Consider the following 12,670-nt stretch of genomic DNA (forward strand, 5'->3'; position numbering starts at 1 on the left):
AATGACCAAACTCTAGGTTTGCAGGTGCCAAGCCGCCAGTTTCAAGGATGTTGGGTCATGGTGGAGAACAGACCCTCCCTCTCTGGACAGCAGGTCTGGAAGAGGAGGCAGCGAGATGCATGGAGGTGGAGTAGCCTCGAGTGCCAGACCTGCCTGGATTACGCCACAGCAATGAGTATCATCTCGCACTGGGTACGTTTGAGTGCCCTTATCACTCGCAGAATCAGTGGAGTTGGTGGAAATGCATAGAGAAATCGTCCCAACCAGGGGAGCGAGAAGGCATTCCCCTAGATTCCTTGGTTGCGTGTACTGGCTGGCAAACCTGGGGCCCTTTGTGTTTGCTGCCGTGGCAAATAGGTTGATTTGAGGGCAATCCCACCTGGAGAAGAGGAACTGATGAAGCTCCCACTCTTGGCAGGATCGCAGTTCGCTGCTGAGTGAATCTGTGATATTGTGAATGCCTGCTTGATGGAATGGAATGAGAAACAACTTCTGATCTATCACCCATTTCCACATTGCTTGCGCTTCGATGGATAAAATGGAAGAGTGGGCCCCCATTCCCCTGTTTCGCAATGTAGAACATGGTGGTCGTGTTGTCCGTGAAGATGCAAACCACCTTACCTTGGAGTTGGGGTTTGAATAACTTGAGAGCTCAGAACACTGCTTGCAGCAACAAAATGTTGATGTGCAACTCCTCCTCTGGTTGCCATAAGCCCCTAGCGTCAAGTTGACCTGGGTGTGCTCCCGACTCTTCCAGTAAAGCGTTTGTCGTCATCATGGGCTGATGTGCCGGAAGGTAGAAAGGAGGCCTTACATGAGATGCTGACGAACGGACCACCACTGCAGGGACTTACTGAACACTGAATGAGGGTGATCTTGTTTTTCCAGGCGCCCGATACTCGCTGCCACCTGGCATCTAGGAACTGTTGTAGAGGCATCATGTGCAGCCTGCAAAGGGGAACTAGGGGGGTGTATAAAAGACATCAACCCCAACAGATTTGATGGCGCAGATGGTTGTCACTCGAAGAGTACAGAGTTTTTGCACTTGCTCAAGATGAACTCGACCATCTACTCTGAGGGAAAAGCCAGACAGTGTGCTGAGACGCGAGCCTAGAAAGAGCGTTCTGTGATCGCACCATGCATGATTTCGGATAGATGATCGAGAATCCCAGCAAAGTCAGGCACCTGATGGTCTCTTCGGTGTGCTGTAAGGCTATTGGAAGAGAGCGGGCGCGATCAGCCAGTCGTCTAGGTATGGATCGATGCAGATCCCTGAACACCATAGATGGGCTGCCACTGGAGTCGGACACTTTGTGAAGACCATCGGAGCCGACTTGAGACTGAAGGGAAGAGCCTTGAATTGGTAATGTCTGAATGAATGGGGATATGTAAGTAGGCATCCTCTAGGTCTAGGGAAGCAGGAAGGCATATGTCCAGGAACTCTAGGGTGTGACCCTGCTGGACAATGCTGAGCCCATACTTGTCAGTGGAGATGTTGTGCCACTCATTGACAAACTGATAGACCACTGCCCTCAACTGGGGTGCTGAAGTGGGGGTGGGGGGGACCAGGCCCTGGACATGTTCAGGTCGATTTACCCCTCTGTAGGACTGTGAACATCCTCTGTACGCCTCTTGCATGTTGGAGAGCACAGGTTGGCAATATGCTGGCCTGTACTCTTGTGAATCTGGAGAAACGGTCCTTGGATGAACGAAAGGACTACCTTTGTTGCTGAGGAGTACCCAAGGAGCGTGCCGTATCTGTGTCTGCCTTTATGGACTGCAAGGTCTCATCCACGGCCTTGTCAAAAAGGTCCACGCAGGTCAATAACTTTCGACTGGACCTCACAGTGAAAGTTAGTGGCCTTCAACTAGCCTTGCCTGCAGAGCACTGCCCAGGGTGCCCATTTGTTGGAAACCAGAATCTGCAATGTCCAAAGCGATCGAAATCGCAAGATCAGAGGCATCGTCACCCTCATGAAATAATGCCAACTCCTCGTCGTCCTTGTCCTCCAGGAGGATGTCTAGGATGGGTCCCAGCTTATACCACGGCTCCCTATTGTATCTGGAGATTATAGCTAAAGCATTAGCCACTTTAATGGTGAAGACAGCAGTGGAGATGATGCGTTTCACAAAAGCATCTAACTTCTTACCCTCCTGTTCTGGTGGAACCATGCATGGAGAGGAACAGTTAGTAGGGAGAGGAAGATGGCCACAATATTGCATAGCCACAAATGGGATGTGCTTGAACTCCCCTAAAACAGAGCTCATGCCCTTTCAGTCCCCTCAGGCCAGATCTAAACTGGATGGCCAGTATGAAAGCTTCTCTATTGATAAACATACTATCAAAACGGCAGATCGAGTCAAAACACTGGGTGTCATTTTTGACTCCTCTATGAACTCTAATCTGCATATTGACCAGGTATGTAACAAAGCACAATATTTCCTTAGGTTACTCGAGAGTGAAACCATATGTAACGGAAGCTAACTGCAAGATCCTCGTGCATGCGTTAATCATGCCGAGGATCAATTATTGTAATGTTCCGATGATTGGAGATCGTAATAACTGCATAAGGCGCCTCCAGGTTCTCCAAAACGATGCTGTGCGCATAGTCAAGGGGATTCCTAGACATCAGCCCATTACTATACATAGGAAGAGTCTCCATTGGAAGCACAAGTCTGTTTTAAAGCTTTGAGCATTGTTCATAGATGCCTGTATGGCAAGGCCCCGGATTATTTAAGAGATTGTGTTACAATTCAGCATCATCTTAGATTCACTAGAGCAAGTGAGTCAGTGCGCCTATCTGTCCCAAAAAGTAGGAGAACCAGGGGCATGGGCAGATCATTTAATGTCTGTGCCTCCATTCTTTGGAATCAGCTGCCCAAAGAACTACGTTCCGAGACAGACCTCTTGAGATTCAGGAAGAGGCTAAAGACTATTCATTTTTAGTAACCCAGGTGTTGCTATGTTTACCCGTTGCTGGCTTTTCCCACTCTTGATGGGTTCTAGACGCCTTACAAATCAAAAATCAAATCAAGAGTTAGTAGATCTTGTCCTTGCTGCAACAGAAACCACAGAGTCGGGTGAAGGCTGGGAACGAAGACACTTTGGGGTAGAATCTATTACTCAATACTTCTTCTACAGGCGATACTTCTTTGGAGGGGCAGAGAAAGGAGTTTTCATGACCAATAAGCCATCTTCCCATAGGTCGTAGAGCAGGGGGATTGACAAATTGTTTCCTAGAGGACTCAACTTTGGTAAAGGAAACCCACCTTTTTCTTCTCTTGAGGAACCAGGTTGAATAATGTTGCTGCATGATATGATAGTCTATTTATATAGCGCCTATGCACAATGTGTTTCAAAGCGCTTCAAGGCAAGGGAGGGCACAAGGGAAATTACAATGACATTCTAACAGGTCATGAACAGTAAGGATGTGAAATTAACTATCGTACTCGACGACATTTCAGATAGTGCAAGAGCTAAGACATAGATAAGGAAGGGAGGGGGAGAGTGGGAAGGAAATGGAAAGACAGGCGACTACCGTACTAGGCTTGACGACATTTCTGGTAGAGCCGGAGAAAAACAAAAGGTGAGGGAGAGGGGTGCAACGAAACAAGCGACTACCGTACTAGGCCTGATGACATTTCAGATAGTGCCGGAAGGGTGCAGGGGAGGGGTACAAGTAAGGGGAGGGGAAGGAGACAGACGAAGTTGCTATCGTACTAGGTCCAGGGACAATTCTGATAAGAGTAAATGCATAGAAGAAAGTAAGGGGAGGAGATAGGAAAAGGGAGAAAGGGAGAGGAGGAGAGAACAGAGAGTAAGCAGTCAAAAAGAGTGGAGAAGCAAGAGGGGAGAGTGAATACAATTGCAGAAGTCAGTAGTTACACAATGTTGCAAGCCAGAATACAAGATGAAGATGCAAACAGCATGAATCAGAGCCATCAGTGCATGAAAGCAGCCAATCTCACCCGGTGGAGTCTCCCTGGAGGGCAGATGCACATCTGGGGGCTCGCCACCAGCCGGAATCAGGTCTTACGGAAGTCTCCCAGAGGAAGCAGGCATTGAGGGCAACGGAAGACTCCCACAGGGAGCAGCCTGAGGATCTGTGTGAGGCAGATGCTGCTACACCTCAGAGACCAAGAGGTACGGAGTAGATAGGATGTCCAGCAACAAGGATCTAGGAGCTGTTCCCATGGGAGCCGTCAACGGGTCAGTCGATGTAGTTCGAGCAGTCTATGAGATAGTCGAAGGAGGAGCCATCGACGAGGTGAGAGACTGAGATTTTGGTCGATAGACCGGTGAGGATGACTTGTTCCTGGACTCCTACGGAGACCTGAGTTTCTATGATGGAATAAGAACATGAATGTGACCTTTGAAGTGACTGTTCACGAATGGTGCTCTGCCCGCTGACAATGCGTGACTCGTCGGCAGAGAGGTTGTCGACATGCATTGCTTTTATGACGATGAGACCACCAGAGTTGTGGTGATGGACCCTGTCTTGGAAGCAGTCAGCTGAGATAAAGTTGTAGCATGGGACTTCTTGCCTTTTTAGGTCTGTTCCCCAGGGAAGTGTTCTCAACTGATCTCAACCACTTAGTAGAGGGAGTATGCTCAATGGATCTACTGACCCGGGCAGAGGCACGACTTCGCACTGAGGCCATGGCACCCTCTTCCAGCCAAGTAACCAACCTTCTGTGACGATCCTGTCATGTTGGAGGAGAAGCACTTGCAGATGTAACAGTTGTCCCCATTGTTGTCTCGGTGCAAGCAGTAGAGGCATTTGCCATGCCGATCACCCACAAAGATGTTCTTCAGTTTACACTTGGAACAGGTCCTGAAGGGACTCTTCTTGCTGGCATCGGCCATGCCGCGTGGTGAAGGCCCATGTCCAAGGAGGAGGCTACACACGGAAAAAAACGATGCAAAGGATATTAACCGGTAGCGGGTCCCCGTCGCTGGAGGTCATCAATGTGACTAGAGATTAAAACGATGGAGACATTTCACAACAATAGAATGAATCTAGATTTGAGGAGCAAAATCCAAGGACTCCCAACACGTAAATGTGCAGTAAAAATCTGAGGATGGCCACTGGGCATGGAGTGGACCAGGATGAATGCCATTGGCTTGGGCAGTATGAACCAAAGCGGCAGCAATCGGTTGTACAAGTTACAGTTTTTAGTTCTAAAGCAAAACTGCTTTTAATATTAGCGAGGATTCCCAGCCCGACGACTGGAAATATACATGAGCATTTGAATTAATTTAAGATCCCATGCTGGAGAAAGTATATTTCGGTAGTTCCTGTCTGGTGAACTACAGGGTCCCTGATCAAGGCTAAGTTGAGCCAATGGCTCGGCTATGAGATCAAACTGGCAAAAAGCCAAGGCATGTTAAGGTAGGTACGCTGTTGTCCCATTGTGAAGCGCATGCAGAATGCAAGTTTCACATTAATCTAGTTTATTCTCAGAGAAATCCTATAAGAGTGAGAAAAGTTTATGCATGCTTAACGCATAAGCCTCCCGGCATCAGTCAGACAATATGCCACTTCCAGATTATCCCAATTTGCATCCATAATTAAAGTTGTCCGCAAGGAATAGAGCGCCGTACCAAAAGACAGTTCCTAAAATACTCAGTCAGAGGAGGGATTTTGACCCTCTATTGCAGTGTACACAGAAGCAAATAGTAACCAATTCCCTATTTAAGACACTTTAAACAGATCTTCCTTCCTGACCGCTCTTGGTATCATGAAAAAGCAAAGGATTTCACTAAATAAGACCTCTACCCTTCTTTTTTTTCTCTTTGGCGGTTCAAAAGAATTGTCTGATGATAAAATGAGACTGCAATCTAAGAAGGTCTTGCTTCAAAATACAAGTTTCCTGAAGGCACCCAATATCTGCTGTTGGTCTCTCGAAGAAAATGCAATAGGCAGACTCATATTACGAGAGTTCAACCTCTTAACATTAACTACAGTGAACTTGAATTTTAAGCCAGATTTAAGGGCTCTTAACAACCATGTCTGTCGTTTCATGTGGCAAAAAGTTTCCCCTTCTCCCCAATTATGTTAGCTTTCTTAAGCAGGTACTTTTGCCCTCACCCCTAATCCCCAAACAATAAGAACCATAACAAGCCCCAGTACTAACCTTTAACGAAGACCAAGCTCATACATAGTGGAATCGGTCTGAAAGGGGAATGAGACCATAGCAGGTGGCAGGTCTCAAGAGAAGAAGCTCCTCTCCCAGCAATAAACCAGATCTCTACCTGTGTATCGGCCATCTCCGTCCCCTAACCCGGACCAAGATCTATAGAATAGATAATGTTAGGAGAAGGTGCATCATGCATCAGCCATAGGAGAGCCTTGTTGCACCCAGAAATGTCCAAATTCCACATTTCTGAACAAAATATGACAGACTGTCAAATCCAGTTTCTCCTCCAAACCATTATGAAACTGCTCCTAAAGTTCCCCAAGTACTGCAGGAGGGTCCACAATGTAACAGTTGCAGCTTCAACCTGACAAAGTAAGAGGCAACAAAGAACTCACCATATCTCATGAATTTGTAAAGAACATACAAGAATGGTTCCTTTCATTCTATTCTTGCTGTTGAATTGTATATGGTGTGGATGGATCTGAAGTCAGTTAAATGTCTTTTCTGCATGGTTGAAGCCGCTTCTATCTATGTGCACTGTTACAAGAGGGAATTTACCCCTTCTCCCCAAGGGGGAGTCCCCCCTGTAAGGATAGGGAGGTGAGCCCGCTCCGCAAACCACAAACCACCTTCCCTAGGGGGTCGAGGCAAGTGAGACCTCACCGGGAGACTCCCCCTTTAGAGACAAGGACTCGCGTTCCTGTGAGAATCTCCCTTTACCAGTTAACATAATTGCATACATGGGAATACCAAAACTTGTCACGCATCACGACTGGGCTGAAGAAGAGGCGGAGGGATGCTATTCTTCAGGAGAAAGACGTCTCTTTAGGGAAAAGTAACCAATCCACAGACTAGTGGATTGAAAGGAAAACACTCATCATAAAGAGGACGAACAGGGCAAGAGGAGCGTCTACACGCAGGGCAAGCCCCCTGTTGACGTAAGTGCCAGAGTCCTCACAGGACGCAGAAACCACACATTGCAAACTTGGTGGGAAGCAAGAGAATGAGTGATTAATGGTCATCATACCCAAGAGCTTGACAGGAGAAGAATTGGAGGTGGTGTGACCCTGAGAGAATCCAGGTGGGCAAATAGCCTCTGCAACAAAGGCGAGACTATCAGAGGGAAGCTGCTACCAGTGTGACAGCTCAGTGGTGAGATACCGGAGAAACCAGAAGCGTGAGGACCGCAGGAGAGGTACACCAAGGAACCGACACCAGACCCATAAAGTACCAGGACCATTTCCTAAGAAGAATTAAGGTAACGGGGGACAGAAGAGTCACAGGAAGAACAATGAAGAGTAAAATACAGAACAAATAACTTGTCTCAGTACAAATAAGAAAGAATAATTACTATATTGGAACGGTGATGAAAAACACACAACCAATAATGCTAATTGAAGGAGAGTTCAATACAAGTGAATTATCATTGTTAAATGTGAACTGTAATAATTTGGGGGAAAGAGCAAGAATGTTCTGTGGAGGGGATTAAAGTAAGAATAGAATAAGTTTACTAAAAGTGAACTGCTAATACAAAGGAAGAAATAATAACGTTCCCAAAGAGGGAGATGAACAAAAGTGAGAGAAGCCTAAGCTTAACCTGAATGAATGTGAATATCTCAAATGAAAGAAAGATACAGAAATCCCCAAAGGAGGCACTAAACCATGGAATATATTCCTATCCTGCAAAAACAGGAAAATATGTGACGCCCAAAATAAAAGAGTGTGATATGAGAAAGAGGGAATAACAGGACTTAAAGACACACCTGACCAATATAACAAAACAAGTCAAAGCAAGCAAAGACTTGCCAAAAGTGGAATACAAATTGTTTAATGTAAGAAAGTAATTTTCTGAACTGATAAAGTGTTGCCAAAGAAGAGAAAATATACTGAGACGACCAGTGCTGGAAGCACAGAGCAGGAGAAGGGCGTCATTCTCCTGCCTTTATTTTGTTACAATAGTGATAGGGTCAAATAGTGGGATGGTGGACAGATTCTTTTAGGACATTAAGGAAAAATGACCGACTACCACCATAGTTATTCTTTAGGTAGGGAACACCCCAGAGCCATAGGGATAGCTAAGCCTTTCTGACTTTATTTAAGAAATCAGACTTAAAAATGTCTTCAAAGAGTCTGTGTCCTTCTGACCCATCACAGGAGCCAACTCGTTTTTCTATCCACGTAAAAGACAGCCCAAAAAGGTCATGTCCATTTACAATTGATGATAGAATCAAGTTTGCACATCAAAGAACAGAAGGATTGCTTTTTCAGCAGCCGGCACTCATATGTTCTAAAAGATGACCCGAGACTATCCTTATTAAGATATAATGCCCATTTACAGAGATGCCCAGAGCAAGCTCTCCATGTTAAACAAATGAAATGTCATTATGACATCTCTGGGGAAAGCCTTGGGTTCCCCCACCACAATGGAACCACACTATGGACCCAATATCAGATCACCCTGGGTAATATTAGGAAACGTTTTGAACATCATGTTTGCCCATCCATTCAAGTCTCCTCCAATAAGGCCTCTAACTCACAAATGTACCCTTCTATGGCAATTTTCTAAGTCTTTAATAACTGCTAGCATTGCCTCGAATTTCTCATTGTTTTCTTTGAGGCATGCTTGGGTGTATGCTGCATCTCATTGCAGTAAGTATTCGGTTTCATCCAATCAGGTTCCTAGTTGGGATACATACTGTTCTAGTTCACAAAGCCTCGTAAAGGTCAGCGGCTGCACATTGTATTTCCTGCTCAACTGTTCTTGAACTATCTTTTAGCAATCAAAAACACTGAGATCTTGATTAGTTAACAGGTTAACACCACCCTCAGTCGCTGCCTGTTTTCTCCGGAGATGGAGTGAGTGGTCCAGCACCTTTAAATGTTCCCATGTTGCCAGAATTACTTTTTCGACAGACCAGAAAGATCTAATGGACTTTGCTTTGCGCAACGTCTTCCTCACTGACCGTTACAAGCTCACAGTGGTATACTCCGGGATTGCTGTACTTTGTTTCTGGTTGCTCACATCAGTACCAAATGTTTGCTCTGTTCAGTTTCAGACTGAGCGAGGAGTACTTTCCACTCCTTCAGGGAGAGGGGAGTACTTTTAAGCAGTTAACACGCGCCCAAACTCAAGGCCCCACAGCCCTTTTAGTGCAGGGAGGTGTAGAACCTACGTCCACGCAAAGGACAGAGCAGAGAGCAGTGTTCTCTGCTGCATGTCTGCTCCTTTTCTGGTCAGGCATCTCCATCATCCAATTTCAAGTGTCACAGCCCAAACTAAAACAGAAAGTGATTTTGTGCTGGGCTTTGTGGCTTACAGTGCTTTGAAGTGGGAAAGGCCAGTAAGACTACTCTCTCTGGATGGCCAAATCAGTAGAACGCAACGAGTCAACGAGGAAGCTGAATCACTATTTATTGCAAATAGGTGGTGAGCACATGTCAATGGATAAGGGGCCAATGTCTACTTGCAGTGCCTTCCAAAACAAGGACTAAAATCAGATTTGCACCTCCTTCATTTATGTTCATCCTTTCTATTGGTATTGTTGTGATGAGGCTTCCATGACAGCAGGTGGGGGGGGAGGGGCGGGGTGCTGCTGAGCTGTAGTAAAAGTGAGCATCAGGCCCCATCGCAGGTTCCGCTGATGGCACCTGCCTCTGACCCACCAAGAAGTTGCCAGCAGCAGTGTCCAACCCATACCTTCAACGAGCCACGGACAAAGAAGCTGCTCCCTACTCCCAACCTTCATTCAGTACAATGCGGCTCCGGATTATACTACACTCTGCCACTTGAGTCAGTCATTAGGAGTATGGACACCAGGGCAAGAAGTACTGACCGTCAGTGGCCAACCACCACCACACAGCAACCGACACACCACCACGTTAGTCCCCTGGGCAACGAAAGGAATCACATCTCCCCTCTACCCCCCCCCCCACAAGGTCAGCAGGAGCTTACAATGTCACCCATAAATTGGAGCGATAGCTGCAGTTTTCACTATGGTAACTGGCGCTCTAAAGCTAAACTACCATCTTTGGTGCAATTTATGAAGACCCCCCAACTCTGCCTTTTGGTAGGCGTGCAGAGGTCAAGTGCTACCGAGACCAGTCCTTTACTTTACCTGGCTCCTTAAGGCAGATTACATCAATCCTAAATTCAGACACCCATGGAGTAGAGCTCCTATTAATTGATTTCTTACCCATGCACACATCTAATCAAGGTATGGAGGCAATTAATCTGGTGGTAAATCACCTTTAAATGCTTACATCCAAACTCGACAAACCTCTGGAGCTATCCTCATTAAATGGATGGACCAACCCGTAGAGTAGTATATCAGATTATCCCAATTTGCATCCATAATTAAAGTTGTCCGCAAGGAATAGAGAGCCGTACCAAAAGACAGTTCCTAAAATACTCAGTCAGAGGAGGGATTTTGACCCTCTATTGCAGTGTACACAGAAGCAAATAGTAACCAATTCCCTATTTAAGACACTTCAAACAGATCTTCCTTCCTGACCGCTCTTGGTATCATGAAAAAGCAAAGGATGGAAAGCTGTATGACCTTAACATTTTGAAAATCATGCTAGAAGGCAACTTGTTTTGGAATTCCCCATTGTACTTTCCCTTTCACAATTAGATTCACTTGTTCACTAAACTGGGCACAATACAGACACGTCCTAGAATGACCAAGCACACAATGATGATACATTACATTGTTTTTAAGACGAACTAAATACAATTGTACAGATGATAACCACAAATCCATTTCTTTAAAAAACAAAAAAACAATCACACTATGTAGCAACCTTCCCAATAAACCACACCTCAATACAGTTTTTGCAATAATCCATAAGTAGAACGAAAACATGTTCGTCAGACATAAAAATATCAAAGGAACACATAAGGTCAAGGACTACATTTGGCTATGAACCGAAGAGTACCGCTAGAGATTACACGAGTCAGACGCATCCAGCACTTCTACATCTCTACATATGGCAACACGTTTGAGAAAAGGAAATTCTGTTGAACTCATCCACAAACGTCCTCCACCCACCACATCAGGTACGTTACATGCGGCGCTACACATTTCCCTTCATGCAACAAACCCACCCTCACCCAAAAACAAGACTGGACAGAAGTTTGCATAGTATTTTCAAAAAAAGACAACCATTTAAAACCTATTTCTTCACCTATTGCAACTCAATCCTTTTGATAGCTTTTATTCATTTGTTGCCCTCACTAAAACATCACTTCCTCAATTTCTACTGTTTGCTCGACCTGCAACTGTAACCTTGACAGACTGTTCTGATATTCTTACAGGGGATTGTACAGCAGTGTGGACGATGACTGGCAAACTTTCCATCCATCAGTAACAGTAGCAATCCTCACATGCCCATTCCATTGAGGATGAATCCTTAAGGATTTCGCAAAGGACAGTAGGAGGTTAGCTACTGACTTGGCTTGCGAGGCTCTGCCACCAACCGACCTTAATCTGGAAATTGGTACGGCTGGAGGTAATTATTCAAGGCGGCTTTCTTTTCAGGAGCATGTCAAACAGTGGACCAGGGTTTGTTTTTGAGCTGGAAGCATATTATTTCATATTGTACTATTAAAGTGGATACCAGTGAAGAGACAGGATTCAACATTGTCAGGAGATCGGAGCTATGCCTGGTTAACAGGACACCACCAGCTAGCTACCATGCGCTACTTTTGTCTCACCGGGCCAACTGGTGTTGTGCCACATACGTATGAGACGTTAACTCTATAGGTTGGGAAATATGAACAAAGATGGTCATATCATCAGCATAAGGTTGTAGGGTGCATTTCATGTGGAAGTTCGATTTGCAGATCGTATCTACTAGCTCCTTCTTAACCAGTGATAGTTCCTGTTTATTGGGATATGAAAGATTATCATGAGCTGCTTTTCGCTCCTCTTCAATAAACCCTTGTTTTGGTCCTTGTGGCACAGTCATGTTAGATGGGCAGACAGGACCTAAGCGGAGTCTATAACTTCAGATGGTGGGACTGTGTGGATTGCTTGAGGACTACACGAGGCATACAGTTCAGGCCGGACGCACAAGGAATGCAGTTTTAGGTTTGGTCAGTGATGAGTCTCCAACTCATAAATAAAGCTCCTTTCATGATAAAAGTTATACAAATTAGTTGGCAATCTGAATTCGTAACACACAAATGAATGGAATAATTCTTATGGCTGAAAATTAGCAAATTAGCAAATACGTCTTACGATTCAAATCCAGAATTTCAGGATTTCACCTACTCAACATTATGTACTGCCTTTTTCAAGAATGCTCAGAAAGTGGACAATATCATCCTATGGCATGTGAATCTTCATAAATGTATGGCCTTCTTTCCCACGTACACAACACATGATAGTTTAGGCATACCGAGACATGACTCCCTGTAGCATCTTGAAAATGTTCAGCCAAGAAAATGTTGAAAGCAGAGCGTGGTCTTTTGGGCTTCCCAAGCACGGTTAACTCCTATTGGACATACAAAAACATGATTACAAGCATG

The 12,670-nt window shown here is 45.3% G+C and overlaps 1 protein-coding gene across 4 annotated transcripts in view; it reads right to left on the minus strand.

Annotated features, from left to right (window-relative positions):
- Positions 1–12,670, minus strand: part of TFAM (transcription factor A, mitochondrial) — a 438,863-nt gene that overhangs the window by 111,176 nt on the left and 315,017 nt on the right. For all 4 annotated transcript variants that reach the window (XM_069611230.1, XM_069611229.1, XM_069611227.1 and 1 more), the window contains one exon: positions 12,541–12,636. In XM_069611230.1, coding sequence (XP_069467331.1) covers positions 12,541–12,636 — 96 coding nt within the window. The remainder of the gene's footprint in view (positions 1–12,540; positions 12,637–12,670) is intronic.

This window comes from Ambystoma mexicanum, chromosome 8, assembly GCF_040938575.1.
Source record: "Ambystoma mexicanum isolate Mex_15411 chromosome 8, UKY_AmexF1_1, whole genome shotgun sequence".
In the NCBI taxonomy this organism is placed as follows: Eukaryota; Metazoa; Chordata; class Amphibia; order Caudata; family Ambystomatidae; genus Ambystoma; species Ambystoma mexicanum.